The 19,387-nt window shown below is 42.1% G+C and overlaps 1 protein-coding gene across 1 annotated transcript in view; it reads right to left on the bottom strand.

The window, feature by feature from the left end:
* sema4ab (sema domain, immunoglobulin domain (Ig), transmembrane domain (TM) and short cytoplasmic domain, (semaphorin) 4Ab) overlaps positions 1-19,387 on the bottom strand; it is a 110,508-nt gene that overhangs the window by 16,962 nt on the left and 74,159 nt on the right. The window contains exons 3-6 of the mRNA XM_065293818.2: positions 12,282-12,442; positions 12,109-12,168; positions 11,735-11,833; positions 6,250-6,355 (exon numbers count right to left, since the gene is read on the bottom strand). Of these exons, the coding sequence (XP_065149890.1) occupies positions 6,250-6,355; positions 11,735-11,833; positions 12,109-12,168; positions 12,282-12,442 (426 nt within the window). The remainder of the gene's footprint in view (positions 1-6,249; positions 6,356-11,734; positions 11,834-12,108; positions 12,169-12,281; positions 12,443-19,387) is intronic.

The raw sequence follows: 19,387 nt of genomic DNA, 5'->3' as shown, positions 1-19,387 counted from the left end.
TTCTTGTTGGAGGGGCGAGTAAAAACATACACAAAATTTATAAATGCAGCACTGGCTCCATTGAGACTCCGGGGCATTCGCATTTTAAATTACATGGACGATTGGCTAATACTAGCAAAATCGCGAGAGGTGGCGCTCCAACACAAAGACATTGCATGAAAAGCATTCTTTCTCCTGCCCAAAGAATGACTTATTTAGGGATAGTCTGGGATTCGATTACAATGCGGGCACATCTGTCTCCCGCACGAATCGGGACCATTCAGCATACCCTGAGCAGAGTCAGGCTAGCCCAGGATCTCACTGTGAAACAATATCAGAGGATATTAGGGCTCATGGCATCAGCATCCACAGTGATTCCTTTGGAGCTGTTGCGTTTGAGGCCGTTTTAGTTGTTAGGTTTTCATCCCAGGGCCAACCCTCAAAGGCTAATAAAAGTGACGAGCCGCAGGCTTCGTACACTAACTATGTGGATAAGACCCCAGTTTCTTGCGTTGGGTCCCACGCTATGGGCGACTTGTCATCGCAGACTGCTAATGACAGACATCTCCCTGACGGGCTGGTGTGCGATCTTAGATGGTCATCCAGCTCAAGGGGAATGGGACATCAATTGCCTAGAGCTGACGGCTGTATTTCTGGCCCTGAAATACTTTCTCCCCCAACTGAGAAGCTGTCATGTCCTAGTGCGGGTGGACAACACAGCGACAGTCTCATACATAAGTCACAAGGGAGGTCTGCAATCTCGCAATTTGAACAGGATAGCGAGGCAGATTTTTCTCTGGGCTCAGGACAAGTCCCTGTCACTCAGAGCAGTGTACATCCCGGGGAACCTGTATGTAGGAGCGGATTTACTGTCCAGGCAGACATTATCGACTGGGGATGGACACCCCACCCAGACATAGTGTTTTAGATATGGACCAGATTTTACAGAGCGGAAGTGGACCTCTTGGCCTCTTTTCAGATAGCGCAATGTCCCCTTTACTTCTCTCTGAGTCCCCCAGCCCCCCTGGGTCTGGACGCAATGGCGCACACATGGCCGTTGCTCCCGCAGGTTCTAGCCAGAGTTCGCCAGCAAGGCTCTTGCCTCTTACTGATAGCACCGCGTTGGCCGAACAGAGTATGGTTCTCAGAGATAATATCTCTCCTTAATGGCTCGCCATGGGCGAGTCCGGAGAGGAGGGACCTTCTGTCTCAGGCGGGGAGTATGATAATTCATCCCAGGCCCAACCTGTGTCTATGTTTGGTCCCTGAAGGGTACCAACTGAGGGACACAGGCTTGTCACCTGATGTTATTGACACTATTCTGAGTGCTAGGGCTCCTTCCACTAGAAATAATTATGCCTTTAAATGGGGTGTCTTTGAAGCATGGTGCACAACACATAATGCAGATCCTGTTAACTGCCAGATTGCTACAGTTCTGAGTTTTCTGCAGGAAAAGCTGTCAGCAGGCTTATGCCCATCCACTCTCAGGGTTTATGAGGCCACTCTTTCGGCTTGCCATGCTTTGGTGGACTGGCGCCGCTCGGGAGGCATCCTCTGCTCGCTCGCTTTATTCGTGGGGCAAAACGATTGAGGCCTCCAGCACCAACTAAGATTCCTTCGTGGGACCTAGCTATAGTCCTTGAGAGTCTGGTTCAGACCCCCTTTGAACCTCTAGAGTCAGCGTCTGATAGACTTCTGACAATAAAGATTGTTTTTCTAATGGTGATAACTTTTTAAAAAAGAATTGGGGATATGCAGGCTCTGGCGGTCTCGCCATCCTGTCTAGATTTTGCCCCAGAAATGGTGAAGGTGTAGCCTCCTCTACTGCTTTAGTAAAAGGGGCCTTCTTTCTGAGCGTTTGTGATGCGGCGGGCTGGTTCTCTCCGCATACATTCATAAGATTTTATAGCTTGGATGCTTATGTCACTCCAGGGTCTCATGTCCTCGAGTCAACATCTCAAGCTGATGTCTAAACCATTTGTTCCACAAAGGGGTATCCCCCACTGCTACTATTAGTAAGGGGTGCCTGCTTATAGTTATTTGTGAGGCGGCAGGAGCATCCTTTCCGCACACATCCACTATTTTTTGCTTGGTTATTAATGTCTGAGATTTCCTTGCGGTCCTTGTGCGCACACTTACACATCCGTAAGGGGTCCAGACATCTCCAAGCACGGCAGCGTGGGTATGGTCGTTCCCCATAGCGCTTAGCAGCGCAGCATTGAGAGAAGCTTTTGACAGGGAACAGAGGGGTTACTTTAGTGTAACATTGTTCCCTGAAAAAGCGGTGAAAAATTGTCTTGCCGTACAGTAGATGTCCCAGGATTGGTCTTCAAACAAAAGATCTGATGACACAGCTGGTGCTCATCTATTTTATATACCTCTGGGTCAATTCCATTGACGTGTTTACACACTATATTCAGCGGGTCAACAAATAAAGACTTTCCCCATAGCGCTTAGCAGCGCAGCATCTCGTTCCGCTTTTTCAGGGAACAAGGTTACACTCAAGTAACCTCTCAGTTTTTCTATATATTTTGTGTCTTGACTGTAAGTTCTGTAGCAGTATGGATTGTTCCTCATATAAAGCCATTATGTGATTTCAGAAAACTTACACTAGGTTATACATACTACTTTCATAGATTTTTTACACTCTTGAGAAAAATGGTTCTTCAAAGGTTCTTAAATGATGACAAAGGTTCTACATAGCGGCCATTCCCAAACTGTGGTCCGCGGACCACTAGTGGTCTGTGAGGATACTGCAGGTGGTCCGTGTAAAGGCAAAAAATATATAAAATTATATATATTTTTTTAAGAAAAATATATTTTTTGAAGAATATGTTTTAAGAATCTGTTGTACTGATGTGATGACCAGTTTTAGTTTAGTGCTAGTAAGCCTATTTACAGGTGCAGATAAATTCAGGACTTTGTCTAGACATATTTTATTATCAGTATTATGAGGTGGTCCGCGGAAATTCTTGATTACAAATAGTGGTCCACACACAAAAAACGTTTGAAAACCCCTGCTATATAGTACCATAGTTTCCTGAAGAACTCTTTTTTGCTGAAATGGTTCTTTGTCTTGGCAAAAGTATTGTGTGTTCTTATTGCACTGTATTTATTTTATAACAGGTAAACTTCATTCTTCTGTCAAACGCCGAGCCAGCCAGGATAATCTACGGTAGACATCTGAACAGCGATCTACCAGGATAAAGAGAAAGCGTGGCTCAAGAGGAGGAATTAAACACCGCGTTCGAGCAAGGGGATCTAAACCTCCATTACCCACTATAGTCCTTTCCAACGTGAGATCGCTAATTAACAAATTAGATGAACTCCATGCCTCTACGGAATACAGGTATGAATATAGAGATAGTTGTCTGTTATGCTTCAGTGAGACTTGGCTAAGCGATGCAATGAATGATGAGAGTCTTTCCCTACCTGGCTTTGGCACACCATTAAGACTTGATAGAGACCAACAAGCCACGGGGAAATCAACCGGTGGAGGATTATGTATATATATTAACACCAAGTGGTGTAGACAACATATTATTAGACACACAATCAATTCTCCAAACATAGAACTATTATCAGTTTCTTTAAGACCTCTATATTTACCACGAGAGTTTGGAGGCAACTATTTGTAGGTCTAGTGTATATTCCTCCTGATGCAGATTATAAAGAAGCTGCAGATGGGATATATCATCATGTACAAGAACTTGAAGCAGCGTCCCCAGATACTCCCAAACTTATTCTGGGTGATTTCAACGGCTGCTCCCTGTCATCTGTACTACCCCACTATCAACAATATGTGAAATGTGCCACGCGTGGCTCAAAAACACTTGATCTATGCTATGGCAACATAAGAAATGCTTATAAAGCAGTCAACAAACAAGCGATAGGTTGGTCAGATCATAACACTGTGTTTTTATTGCCCTCTTATCGACAAAAACTTAAAAGGGAAAAACCTAAAATCGCATCAGTGCGTGTGTGGGATGATGACAGTGTGACCGCTCTGCAGGGCTGTTTTGACTGCACGGAGTGGAGTGTTTTTGACTGTGTAGATGTTGATGACCATGCAGATGTTGTCACGTCATATATTAACTTTTGTGTTGACAATGTGATCCCGACAAAACGTGTGAAACAGTTTTCTAATTCAAAACCCTGGATTACAACTGAAATTAAAAAAATGTTAGTGGATAAAGAAAGAGCCTTTAAAGCAAATGACAGGTGTGGAGGGAAGCTGATTCAGAGGGAAATACAGATGAAAATTAAACAGGCTAAGAGACAATATAAAGATAAAGTTGAAAAACAACTTAAAGAAAATAACTCTCGTATGGCGTGGAGGGGTATTAAAACTATTATAGGTCAAAACCATCTCCACTCTGACACTTCGGTACATTCAGTCGAACAAGCAAATGCCCTGAATGAACATTTTGCGAGATGGGAAAGTGACTTGCCACCTACACCAATCAGCTTTGATGGAACAGCAAGTGCATCAATCAGGGTAAGCTGTGAGGAAGTAGTGCGGATCTTCTCCCATATAAGGACGCGGAAAGCTGCTGGCCCTGACAGGCTGGAAGGCACCGTGCTAAAAAGCTGCAAAGAACAACTGAGCCCAGTGTTTAAAGGACTGTTTCAGAAATCACTTGACACACACAAAGTCCCAAAGATATGGAAAATAGCAGAAATCTTACCGCTCGCTAAGAAACCCAAACCAGTTGGATTGAATGATTTTAGACCAGTGGCACTCACTTCTGTAGCCATGAAGTGCTTTGAGCGGATTATTTTAACTCATCTCAAAATACAAACCCAAGATCACATGGACACATTACAGTTTGCTTATAGAGAGAAAAGGGGTGTGGAAGATGCTGTTACAACTCTCCTAAATGGAATTTACAAACACCTTGAAACACCAGCTTCTTATGTACGCATCCTGTTTGCAGACTTCTCCTCAGCTTTTAATACCATCCAGTCACACATATTGATAGAGAAGCTGACAAGCATGGGGGTAAACCTCACTCTTTTAAAGTGGATTCAGGGCTTTTTAACAGGCAGACAACAGTATGTGAGGGCGGGTCATGGTCGGTCAAGAACCATTGTGACAAACACAGGAGTACCACAAGGATGTGTATTATCACCATTGTTATTTATTTTATATACTAATGACTGTGTCAGTCACCATTCCAACTGTTCACTGATTAAGTTTGCAGATGATGCGGCTTTAGTCGGTTTTTTAACAAATAATAATGAACTGGATTACAGGACGGAGGTCGACCAATTCCATGAATGGTGCAATCAAAATTCATTAATTTTAAACATTTCTAAAACAAAAGAAATGGTGATTGATTTTAGGAAACGGCACCATCCACTGCAACCTGTTACTATTCAAGGGACTGTCATTGAGACTGTGATGGAATATAAGTATCTGGGCACTATTATTGATTATAAACTCAACTGGTCTGCCAACACACTAGCAAGATACTCAAAAGCACAGCAGCGGCTCTATTTTTTAAGGAAATTGCGTAGTTTTAATGCAGACACAACAACTTTGACATTGTTTTATTTAACTTTTATTCAGAGTGTAGTGTCTTTTGCCATCTAGTGCTGGGGGGGAGGTCTTTCTGTCCAGAACAGGAATATGCTGGATAAGGTGACCAAAATGGGCAGAAAAATTACTGGATCCGATGTTAAAACCATCTCCAATCTTACAGACCAGTATACCCTCAATCTGGCATTGAGGATACTGGATGATCCATCCCACCCACTTTTCTTAGAGTTCTTCTTACTCCCCTCTGGATGTAGATTTCGAATGCCATCAACAAAAACAAAACGTGCCATTACATCATTTGTACCGAGGAGCATTCAGTTACTGAACAGATCAGACAGAGGCACAAAAAATAATTTTTTATAGACATTTTTAATTAGGCATTTTTAATTAGCTATCGATTTATTTAGATATTGGACTTATTGTATGCCATTATTATTGCTATTATTGTTGTCTTGTGTTGTTTATGTTTTGTTTTTGCAATGTCGTTGGATGTTTGTTAATGTGGCTTCCTTGAGTGCAGAACAAATTCCCTTCGGGGCAATAAAGGTTTCAATCAATCAATCAAAGATAAGCAGATCAGAAGTAGGACTTAGTTACAAAAAGATTTACAAGAGCGTCTGTTTCTTACCCTCCCCGGAGAGGAACCTTTTCTTTTCTTTCTCTTACATGCAGTGATTTCTTCTGAACAAGCATAACATGTTGTTGACAGACTATGGATGGATTCTTACCCACAGCGATGGCTGTGTTCCTCTGGTAAGGGTCGTATGGACAGCGGCCTCTGCCTTCTTCTGGCTTACCGCTGGGGCCTGTAGCCACTGAGAATGTATTTGAATTCTGTATGGGGCGAGAACACACAGCACATGAAACACACTGTAATTAAAACTTGTAGCATATTATGGTGTCAGTATACACAGACCAGGCTGACTGGATTTAACTGACTAAATAATTTTTTTTTACATTTATGCCAGGACATTTTTGGCATGCAAATGCTTCCTGATACATGAACACACAGATATCCTCTCTTCCTCTTTCAATCAGGAAAGCACAAAGTTAGTGTTGTAGTCAAGACCACCTAAACCGAGACCAAGTCAAGACCAAGACCAGTGGAAATCACTGCATTAAAACCATAGACTGTAAAAAAGGACGACGCCTGTTCGCTCTCTTCCATTGGTGAAAAGTAAAGCCGCCAGTGTCCCGATACGGCGCTGACATCTTGGGTCTTTAATCTGCGCAGTAGCGATTTCGGGACCAGTCCTCCGCAGTAGTGAGCATGAAGTAAAGCTGTGAAATGAAGGCCCCGCCCTCCCTCTCATAGAATGCGCATATCACAGCTGTCAATCATGACGTGACACCACTGTTTTTATAGCATTAAATAACTAACTAAAAACAAACTTATTTTAAAAACAAACATGTATGTACATAAGCGTGATAAAAACTACAGTATATGACAGAAGCCAGCTTCGGAAAAAAGATAACTGAAGTGTAAATAAATTCTTTAATTGGTCTCAAGTCCCATTGAATAACATGAGGGAGGCGGGGTTTATGACCTATACTGGGACCAGTCAATGGGGGGCGATCGAGACGTTTTGACTTGACTTTTCAGGGCTTGTGCGGTATGCTTGATTAAAACACTTATGATAAGGGGTAATTGTCACCGTGAAAATCAGTAAATTATAATAATTATAATTATTATTTAATAATTAATTATAAAAAGAATTTCATGATATGCCATCAGTTGTGGTCTTGACCAGTCTTGAAATAAAATTCTGAGTCCTCTACGTCTGAGACCGGGACGAGACCGAGTAAAAATGTGATCGATTCCGAGACCAAGACCTTTAAAAAGACCAATCTCGAGTACAGCACTACACAAAGTATGGAAACCGTATGGACTCCTTAGCATGACAGCATTACAGAATGGTCAAAGTGTGTGAAAGACATGAATGCGTGTTTCCATTTTAAAAGAATTTAACTATTCAACTAAATATCTTTTTAAAAGTAAATAGCTATAAAGCATGTGATATAAAACTGAAAACAAAAATGTCTCAAAAAAACTATGTAATATCCCTATATGTTAACAGCCATAGCATTATTTTCTCAAAAATTAAAAATCATTATTTACTCATCCTTAAGTCACTCAAACAAATTTGCTGTCTTTTTTACATAAAAACCATAAAAGTACTAAATATGACATATTTTAAGCAATTTTGGGCTCTATTTTAACGATCTGAAACGCAAGTGCGAAGCGCAACGCGCAAGTGAGTTTGTGGGCGGATCTTGGGCGCTGTTGCTATTTTCCCGGCGTGAGAAATAACTCTTGCGCCGGGCGCAAATCAATAAGGGGTTTGTCTGAAGTAGGTTCATTATTCATAGGTGTGGTTTGGGCGTAACGTCAAATAAACCAATCAGAACGCTAGCCAACATTCCCTTTAAACGCAAGGGCGCAAGTTCCATGGCGGGTTGCTATTATTATGACGGATTTACCAGGCGCACGCCAGGAGCGGTTCACAGCTGAGGAGACCGACGTCCTTGTACGGGGGAATCCCACGCTTGCCAGCATAAATCGGGCACGCCGTGTAACGGGAGGTGGATCTGCCTCAGGACTTGACGCCAGCAGAGGACATCGCTGCGTCCACCCTCACCGCTGAAAGGGTTTGGGGGCTTTGAAATCGGACCCAAGAAACGCAAGCAAGGTCCAACCCCAAAGTACACTTACAAATCAAGTTCATATACATTAAGGTTTCTTATGAAAACATTTTAACTATTATTTACATAAAATAAACATAATACAGCCACACAACAAAGTTATGAAAATATTTTAATCGTTATTTGCATGAGAATAAATAAAAACTATCACCACAATGCTCACCACTATGATTCCCCTTATCTCGTGTATTAATATTTTTAAGTGTAACAATTTATGATTTGCAAAAATAACTGTTGCATCCGTGTAGATTAGATAAGCAAAGTGTATGCGCGTTGTGCACGCTATACATTATGGTCAAGCATGCGCCCTTAAAATAGCATAATGAACCACGCGCAACGCGCCACTGACTTTAGACTAGTTTTTTTTGGTTAGTAGCGCAATTGTTTTTTGAAACTGCAAAATAGCATAAGAGATGGTTTGCGCCGCAACACGCCTCCTTTTTGTGCTGAACCGCCCAGGGAGCGCAAGTTCATTCTCTAGTTTGCTGACGTGCATCTGTGGAGGGAAAAACCCCGCTGTGCGCCGGCGCGAAATACGAATGATACATGCGTCACTGACAAAGTCAATTGCGCTGGGTGCAAGATAGGGCCCTTTGTGTTAAAAAAGGCCTCTAATAGCTGTCCAACTCCAAACACAGCCTAGATGTCTAGGCTTAAAGAAAGCAAAATTTGGGCTGTCAGTAAAAATCTAATAGATGTCTAACCATAGCCCAAAAATAAATAAAAAAAACCAAACACCTTGTAATCGCTGTTCATTTTGCTTATATGATGGAATCTCGCAAGTTATTTTGGCAAAACGACATACAAGTTTATTGTAAGTTTATTTTGGCTATTAGTGGGTTACTCATGGCCAGACTATATCGGGTCTAGTTAACCTAAATGGTAAAATGGCGTCTAATGCTTCCTGTGTTATATTTCTTGATAATTGATAACTGTATGATGAACATACAGACATACTAAAATGTCCCCTTTACAAAATTATAAAATGTAATGGTGATCAGATAGGGAAAAAAATTGCACCAGGCCCTATTTGTTAGATGGGAGATACTGTATAACCCCATTCACACAGACCTTTGGTCCCATAAAATTCCCATAAAATTGCCAGACAAGCGTCTGTGTAAACACAAACTCGTCACGTATATCTTCTGGGATTGTTGCCGGAAAGAGGACCTAGTCAGATACACGAAAAACCCTCTGTGTGAACAAGAAGCCGAAACAATGCCGTAATGGGCGTGTCGTAGTGAGGACGCGCGCGTCATCATCACAAAACAAGTTATGGTTCAGCTCCTTAAAACGAGAGATAACATGCATATAAACATTCACCACGAGAAATGTTGCAAACTAGATTGAAGCAGTTATCAGGAAATGATAAATGAGACGCATAAACAATGACGCACGTGCTGTAGTGTGGACGCGCGTGTCATGGCAACATGAAGTTGGTTCAACTCTTTAAAATGAGAGATTTACAACATTCACGAAGAGAAATGTCAGCAAACTGGACTGAAGCAGATATAAGGTAAGTTAGCTAGTCACTTACTGCATTGAAACGGAGATCATTCAGCAGCATAAAAGAATATTGCGATACGTGCTCATTTGAGCTATAATAAACAAAAATACCAGCGCGTCATCCCAACAAGATATATCGTTCAGCTCCTCAAAATGCGGGTTTTAAATGCATATAAACAATCACGATGAGAAATGTCTGAAAACTGTATTAAAGGAGAGATGAGGGAGCTCATCAAATATCCACTCAGAAGCTGAGATCATTCACCAGCATAGAACTGTGCGTTCACGCGCTCCTTTATAGTCTTATCATAAACAAAAATGCACGGTTTCTAATAAATAATAATAAATAATTTGCAAACGTCAGACGCTGCGTAGAAGAGAGGGCAGGACTTTCAACAGGTCACGTGTCTTTACGGGACCATCAGATGCCGGCTAATCATGGCAGTGTGAAGGAACAAAAAATCTAACGAATCCGGAAAAATCCAGGATGCGTTTTCCGTGTATTTTCTGGAATGTCTGTGTGAAAAGGGCTTATATGTTCAGTCCTGTCTTGTGTTTCCCCTATCCATGTTTCTTATTTTAAAGTTCTGTTTTGTCATCCATGTCTGTGGTTCTTTGTAGTTCTGTTTCATATAGAGGGTATGGGTATGCATTGACTTCACTTTTCCACTTGACCACGCCGGAACTCGCCTTGTTGAGTGGCAAACGTTCAACAAAATGGCTGGTTTACATAGCGGCTGCTGCGAAAATGCCAGTAAAACTGACTATTATCAGCTTAAATTGAATTTAGTTGGACTTAATAGCAGAGGTGGACAAAACTTAGTTACATTAGTTAAATTTTCAAAGCATCTGTGCTTTATTAGGGTGTTTGTCTTGGGAAAAAATTACTTCACTACATTCTAAAGCATAGAATCATACTGTGTATTCTTTTAATTTTAGATATTAAAATGTATTTAATAAATAATTACATTAAAAATGTGTACTTTAACTTGAGTACAAGTACATTAATGTACTTAAATATTAAATGTAAAACAAAACCTTGTTTTTTATGAAATGTAAAAGAGTAAAAATTATGATAATATGCTTTGGAATGTATGCTTTCCAAAGAAAATCACAGATAAAATACAAATCCTTGAAAAATACTTTTAAGTAGAAAGTGAAACCTCTGCTTGATAGTAACCCTAGTAACTTCAACCCACCTGTGGTCAGTGGACGTTGGCATGAACAATCTATTTACTTCTCCTTTCAGTGTTTTTTGGCAGTCTGTAAAACGACAGCTCTGAATTCTTGTTAATCTGTTAGTACAGTCTATCGCACAACAGCTGTTTCCCATTTAGATGTGTTTACCGTGTTTTCGTCGATGTCACGCTGTACACAAATTATGCACTCTGTCTTTTGCCAATTGGGCCTCGTTTAAATGCCACGGCCTACCTGAGCATTGTTTCTGACCATGTCCATCCCTTTATGACCACCATGTACCCATCCTCTGATGGCTACTTCCAGCAGAATAATGCACCATGTCACAAAGCTCGAATCATTTCAAATTGGTTTCTTGAACATGACAATGAGTTCACTGTACTAAAATGGCCCCCACAGTCACCAGATCTCAACTCAATAGAGCATCTTTGGGATGTGGTGGAACGGGAGCTTAGTGCCCTGGATGTGCATCCCACAAATCTCCATCAACTGCAAGATGTTATCCTATCAATATGGGCCAACATTTCTAAAGAATGCTTTCAGCACCTTGTTGAATAAATGCCATGTAGAATTAAGGTAGTTCTGAAGGCAAAAGGGGGTCACACACAGTATTAATATGGTGTTCCTAATAATCCTTTAGTTTACGTTTATGATGTCTATGTTGGCTGTGTACTTCATTTTAAGTGCTTGACAGCTATTAACACCATGAACTGTCCATCTATGGGGAAAAGCTTTGTCCACAGAAAACATGAGGGTGAGTTAAAAAATCCTTTAAAAAATGAAAGTGGGAAGATGATTGTTTCTTACAATGTAGATGCAGCGAGGATTGAAGGCAAACGTTCCACAGGCGTACATGTATGTGGAGTTCAGCACTTGCAAAACCCTCACAAAGTTGTGACAATCCGCCTGTGGTGAACAAGCCAATGTTATTATAATTATCATTTACACCACATTCAGTTTTATTTTCATAGTGCTTTCCGAAATGTGCATTTTGCCAAACATCTTTACAGAAATGTTTGCATTGTACGTGAATTATATTTTTACATTTAAGGTGTGAAATGATAATTATTAGCCAGTACTGAGAAACAAAACAGCTGGTTACACTTTTAGATACATGTGAATCATGTTTCTAAACCTGATTCCTCCTTTTAAGACTCAATGTCTTTATTACGTTCACTTGCCTCCAGGTTGCCTTTCATTAAACAGTGCCTTTGATCTGAATTTGGGGGTGACCAGTCAATCTATAAGTTTGAGTAGAAAAAAAAAACTGTGGTCATAATCTGCATTGTGAATAATTTGTTATAATGAAATGAGAATTATCTCAGTAATCAGATAATACATTAATTGCATTCACCTTCTCCTTCATTGTCATAGTACCAGCTTGACTGACATCTATGGACATCACAGCATCTCGCCCTCCAACAAATAAGGTGCCTTCATCGTTGCTAAGCAACAGTGTGGTGCTGTTGGAAACATCGGGGCTTGTAAAGACAGCGAGAGAACGACCCGGACTACCTGTGACACAGCACAAATAATAAACTCTTATTAAACAAATGCATGCAAATTATGTCACCCTGCCTGTGAAAACCACCAAGCTATAGTATTTTATTTATGATTTACTGTTTTCTACAGACTCAAGCTACATAATGTAAAGAACATTTTGTGAAAATATAATCTTAATATCTTTAATATTGACTGAATAAACTCATAATAATGATAAAAATCAATGTGAAATCAGTGAGTAAAATCAAACTTAGCCTTTGGATTTCACAGGCATGGTCACATGCAAGCAACTCTTTCATTACTTCATCCTGATATCTGTATTATCATGATTTTAATTTACTATAGCTGTGACTGCACGGGTCAAATTTATACACTGTGGCATTATTGACTTATGATTTTCCTGTTGACTCTTGATCATGTAAAATATTATGACAGGTGTCAGACTTGACAGGTATGCATTATAAACAAAAACTTACTCTCTAGAGGTTCAAACATGTCCTGGAAAACTTCTAGTACTAAACATTTTGTATGTTTCCCTTTTGTGACACACCTCATTCAGTTACCTTACACACCCAGTTCAGGTTTCTACTAATGAGTTTTCATAGGGGTGGCCAGGTAGGGGCTAGCAGTTACTTTGTGGTGGCGTACACTTCATATTCAAATCCGCTATCGCTTGGCACACACATAAGCACGTTGGAAGAGATTCTCATTATAAAACAGCTTCTTAAATAATGATTTTAAGCCCATTATGTGTTTTTTACCGAACTTAAGAAGTGAAAAAATATGGATTTAAATAGGCTTTTTTGGCACACAGTGAAGAAAACGCGGTTGAAGTGCCTGCCATACTCACTAAAACAGCTTTTCATACAGTGAAGGCATAAGATGGTTCTATTTTGTGTCACAAACACCACAATAAAATGTAGAGTTTATAAATGCAGAGAAATATATCAATGAAAACGGTGATCCGATGCGGTTTTACCATGGTAAAAAATATGTGAATTTGGATGGTTAATTGTACTGAAGATGCTAAAGTGTTTTACTAAAACAAATAACAGTAGGCTACAGACTATGGAGCATAAACCGTTTGTAAGTAGTTTATAATATTTTATTGTGGTTTTGTCCATCTCTGCAAATAACAAACAGTGTGTTTTGGCCAGTATGTAGGAAAGCGTTCACATTCAGGTTACGAGCTTGCTTCCCATGGAAACCAAACCAGCCGCTAAAGGGACTTTAAGCAACAGCTGCTAATGGAACAGCTACGGCGACCAGAAGTACCGGCGGCATGGCCAAGAGCGTAAAAATCAATAAGCAACCGTAAACAGAACAGTGCAATGCGGCATTAATTAATTTAGGTTATGTTTACACGAAAACAATCTTAAAAGAAAACACAAAAGTGGCATTGCATTATCACTTTTTATTATGCGTTTATACAGGTGTTTTGGGGGGCATCTGCATGCATAGGTGATGCAAAAGTGTGTGATATTCGATGAAGTATGCACTCCAGGCGGCTAGATGGCAATGTGAAGCACAGACACACAACACCACCAAGGGCTCTATCATACACCTGGCGCAATGCAAGCAATGCACGACGCAAGTGTCTTTTGCTAGTTTCAACCCAGCCCAATTATTATTTTCACGTTTAGCGCCATGTTGTTTAAATAGCGAATGCATTTGCGCACAATGCTGCGCCCATGGCCGTTCTGGTATGAAAACGAGGTGTGTTCAGGCGCATTGCTACAGTATTTGAGGCAACTAAAATAGCCGTTGACCAACTAAAACCTGGTCTAAAGTCTATGGCGCAATAGTGTTTTTGTTATTTAATGAGCGTTAGAAATATGCGCCCATAAACGGGACAACAACGCTGGTTTGCTTATCATATATTTGGGTACATATAGGGGTACGTGTGTATGTGCAAACGCCGTGTTATTCTGTCATCTTTTCTCCCTTTTTCCAAAATGCGACAAACAGCAGTCCTCCTTCTCTGCAGAATGCAATAAATCTGTTCAACAAATCACAGAGCACCGTTCCACGCATTGTAAACAATAATGGCGGTGCGTTAAGTACAGAATCCTAGTTTTCCTCATCTACTTTGTACTTTGTGATCAACAAACAAACAAAAACAAAATAGTAATTTTGATGGCATTGATAAACCTGTGGTGGTTTTCTGTGGCGGAGAATATAAGGCATCAAAATTGAATATTTAAGGGAGAGGCACTCAGGGGAAGGAAAACTGCCGGCTGTTGCTTGTTCTCACAGGACAGCATCAAGCTTCTGTCATGCTAACACATTGACCCCAGGGGATCTTATGAAAAACTTTCCATTATTTTACTCAAAGTCAACGAAAATCAAGCAGGACCAAAACAAAAAAGTTTAACAACAACATCTCAATGATGACAAGTAACCCCAGGGTGCAGCCTGGACGAACGCGACGGGGCGGGCGACACTTCGAGACATGTCGCCCCGCCCATATTTGTTCCCCCGCCTTTGGCATTTTGCTTCAACCCAGCATTCATTACAAGGTTAACAATAAGTTAATTTTAGCAATATCCAATACTAAACATTGTGCTGTTGAATTTAGTTAAGCTGCACAATGCCATTTATTACATAAACTATTACAGAGATGTTTGTGTAGAGCATTGCATGTGCGTTTTACAGATAATGAAACCAAAGACACAAGAAATGTATTTTCTCGAATCTAAGCAACAAGCTGTCATGACCTAGTTTCTTTCTCTCTCTTTCTCTCCATTCACACACACACACACACATTCATATACACACACACACACATTGCCCGCTCTCATTACTCTCAGCCGCAGCTGCTTCCACTCTCTCTCTCTCTCCACCTGTTCCTCATCTTCTCTCATTAACCTAGGCTTTATCTATCGTGCCCTGTCTTTGTCTTTTGTCAGATTGTTATACAATGCAGACGTGCTCACCTCGGTTCTGGATTATTACCAGCATATCCCTGTCTTGTCCTGTCCTGTCTCGTGTGTGAAGAAACTATTGTTTGTTGTTGGAATTACCCCCTGCATTTATCTGTCACACAGAACTGTGGCTCGAGAGAGACTTTTGACTGTACCTGTGTGGTGCCGCTGGCTGGCATCGGCCTCCTCTCGCTCTCTCCGGGTGTCTAGTGAATCCCGCTGCCCTTTTGGTTGGCTAAAGCCACGGAGGATATTTACGTTCCCGTTATCAGAAGAAGTCTCTGTTTATTATCCTATGTTCATCATTGACTTTCCTGTGGCAAGCTATTAAAACTACATTGACTGCTATCACTGCTTTTGGGTCCTTTCTACCTCATAACAGAACAATCTGACCAACAATGGACTCAGCGGGTAGCAGTCCCTTTCAGGCAGCAGTTGAGCAGCAGGGTGCCCTTCTGGGCCGTCACGAGGAGGACATTAACGCTGCTCGTCATGCGGTTGAGTCGCTAGCCGCTCAGATGTCGGATCTCTCTCGTCAGGTCCATCACATCAGCCATCCGCAGGTTCCTTCACCCGAGACTCGTAATCCACCGGAGCCGCGGATAAACAACCCTCCTGTCTATTCGGGTGAGCCTACACAGTGCCGCGCTTTCTTAACCCAGTGTGAGATGGTGTTTTCCCTTCAGCCGATGACGTATGCCGGGGAGCGCTCGAGGGTCGCTTTTGTCATCTCCCTTCTTGCTGGTCGTGCCCGGGAGTGGGCCACTGCTAACTGGCAGGCAGAGTCGGATTGTGTTCTCAGCTTAGCACAGTTCAAGGATGAGATGATCCGGGTATTCGACCGTTCTGCTCATGGCACTGAGGCTTCTTGTCAGCTGTTCGTCCTTCGTCAAGGCAGAGGCTCGGTTCCTGATTTTTCTATTGAATTCCGCACCCTCGCTACCACCAGTGGTTGGAACGAGCCTGCTCTCATCGCCCGGTTCTTGGAGGGCCTAAATTCGGAGATCCGGGAGGAGATCTTCATTCGGGACGTTCCTCAGTCTCTCGACGACCTCATCGCCCTGGCCATTCGGGTTGAGAAGCGGTTTGACCTTCGCCGCAGAGCTCGCCGCACGGAGACAGCGGTTCTCGCTACCCCATCTGTCAGGGCTACACCTGTCCCTACCGAAGCTGTGCCTGAACCCATGCAGTTAGGAGGCCTTCGTATCTCTCCCAAGGAACGGGAGAGAAGGATCTCTAATCGTCTGTGCATGTACTGCGCGGCCGCTAATCACTTTGTGTCTGCCTGTCCTGTAAAAGCCAACGCTCGTCGGTAGATGGAGGGTTACTGGTGAGCGCCATCACTCAGAAAACCCCTTCCAAGGCTTGTACGTCACTTTCGGTCATGCTTCATTGGTCCGCTTCATCGGTTGCAAGTTCTGCCTTAATCGACTCTGGGGCAGAGGGAAATTTTATTGATGAGGATTGGGCTCTCCAGCAAGGTATTCCTCTCACGCTCTTAAATGACAGTACTCCTTTATTTGCCTTAGACGGCAGTTCTCTACCTAAAGTACAGCAAGAGACTGTTCCATTGACTCTTACCGTATCTGGTAACCATAGAGAGACAATTTCTTTTTTGATTTTTCATTCTCCATTTACCCCTATTGTCTTGGGTCATCCTTGGCTTAAACGCCATAGTCCACATATCGACTGGTCTAAGGGTTCTATTGTTTCGTGGGGGTTGTCTTGTCATGTTGAGTGTTTAGTTTTGGCTGTCCCTCCTGTCTCTTCTGTTTCTGTTTTTCAGGAAGAGGCTGGTGATTTGTCTGGAGTTCCGGTGTCATGAGCAATTCGGTCCCCCCTGGCAATTCGGTCTCCCCTAGGACCCCGCGTGATTCCATTGGCTGAAAAACGCCTCATGGGTAGTTTTCTTAGCGCCTTATCACAATTCCTACAAAATCGCGTTATGATTTATGTAGATAGAACGTTGTTAAAATTACAATTGATGTCTTTTAAATGATATGTTTCATATAGTAGTATATAAATAAGGCTATAGGTGGGAGATCTACACATTGCTTGTGTCATTTTATTATTTAAATTATTATACTGTACCCTTTCCACTTTTGTACTGTGTAAAGTTAATAAATTACTTAACAAAACACCATTACTACATAGCTGAATCACACATTAAAATTATAATTTATAAGCCATGATTACTACACTTTTACTATTTAAAAAAAATGTAAGGTTTGTTAATAATTTACCAAAAAAAAGTATTGTTTTTGTAAAGCAGATGATGACACAAAAGTACTGACGTGTCTGCAAGATGAATATTAGTTTATTATATAATTTTTTTGTTAACTTTTATTTTAAAAAATGTGTATGCTTCTATTTTGTACAACATAATTAACTTGCTTGTCCGCTAACGCAGACGACATATAGCAATGACACATTTTTGAACAGGCATTAGTGCTAGGCACCAATCGGGGTCCTAGGGGAGACCGAATTGCCAGGGGGGACCGAATTGCTCATGACACCGGAGGAGTATCACGATCTGCGGGAGGTCTTCAGTCGTTCACGGGCCACCTCTCTCCCTCCTCATCGTTCATATGACTGTGCTATCGATCTCTTGCCGGGGACCACGCCTCCTAGGGGTAGACTCTATTCTCTGTCGGTTCCTGAATGGGAGGCGCTAGAGAATTATCTTTCTGTTTCACTTAGTGCGGGTACCATTGTTCCGTCGTCATCTCCCGCTGGTGCGGGGTTTTTCTTCGTTAAGAAGAAAGACGGTTCGCTCCGTCCCTGCATCGATTATCGAGGGCTGAATGACATCACGGTTAAGAATCGCTATCCTTTGCCGTTGATGTCTTCAGCCTTCGAGATCTTGCAGGGAGCTACGATTTTTACCAAGCTCGATCTTCGCAATGCATACCATTTAGTGCGTATTAAGGAAGGAGACGAGTGGAAGAACGCCTTTAACACGCCCCTCTGTCATTTTGAATATAGGGTCCTCCCCTTCGGGCTAGTAAACGCCCCCTCTGTGTTTCAGGCGCTTGTCAATGATGTTCTCCGCGACATGCTTAACATTTTTGTGTTTGTCTATATTGACGACATACTTATTTTCTCCCCATCTCCCCAAGTTCATGTCCAGCATGTACGCCGTGTGCTACAACGCTTACGTGAGAACCGGCTATTTGTTAAAGCGGAGAAGTGTTCGTTTCATGTATCTTCGGTCACGTTTCTGGGTTCAGTAATCTCAGCAGAGGGGATTAGTATGGATCCTTCTAAGGTTCAAGCGGTGGCAGATTGGCCGGCTCCCGATTCTCGTGTCTTGTTACAACGCTTCATTGGCTTTGCAAATTTTTATCGTCGCTTTATCCGAAACTTTAGTCAGGTGGCCGCCCCTCTCACCGCTTTGACATCTGTCAAGTCATGCTTTGAATGGTCAGAATCCGCTCAAAGGGCTTTTGATCATTTAAAGTCTCTTTTTACTACCGCACCCATTCTTATCACGCCTGATGTCCCTAGACAATTCATCGTCGAGGTTGATGCGTCTGAGGTAGGGGTGGGTGCTGTTCTATCACAGCGATTTGCAGCTGATGGAAAGATCCACCCATGCGCCTATTATTCCCATCGTCTCTCACCTGCGGAATGTAATTACGATGTCGGCAACCGGGAGCTGCTCGCCATACGCTTAGCGCTCGGGGAGTGGCGACACTGGTTGGAGGGTTCGTCTATTCCCTTTATTGTCTGGACCGACCATCGTAACTTAGAATATATCCGCTCCGCTAAGAGATTAAACGCGCGTCAGGCTCGTTGGGCATTATTTTTTACGCGCTTTGATTTTTCTATCTCTTACCGCCCCGGTTCTAAGAACGTGAAACCGGATGCCTTGTCTCGGCTCTTTGATCCCTCGACCTCCCCCGCGTCACTGAAGGAGATTATTTCTCCAGGTCTCGTGGTGGGGGCCGCAGGATGGGGAATCGAAAGACAGGTTAAGCGCTCTTTATCTCGCGTTGCCGTGCCACAAAATTGCCCTAAGGGCTTACTCTTT

This window comes from Paramisgurnus dabryanus, chromosome 19, assembly GCF_030506205.2.
Source record: "Paramisgurnus dabryanus chromosome 19, PD_genome_1.1, whole genome shotgun sequence".
Taxonomy (NCBI): Eukaryota; Metazoa; Chordata; class Actinopteri; order Cypriniformes; family Cobitidae; genus Paramisgurnus; species Paramisgurnus dabryanus.
Note: the sequence above shows the minus strand (reverse complement) of the source record. Positions and strands in the feature narration are given on the sequence as shown.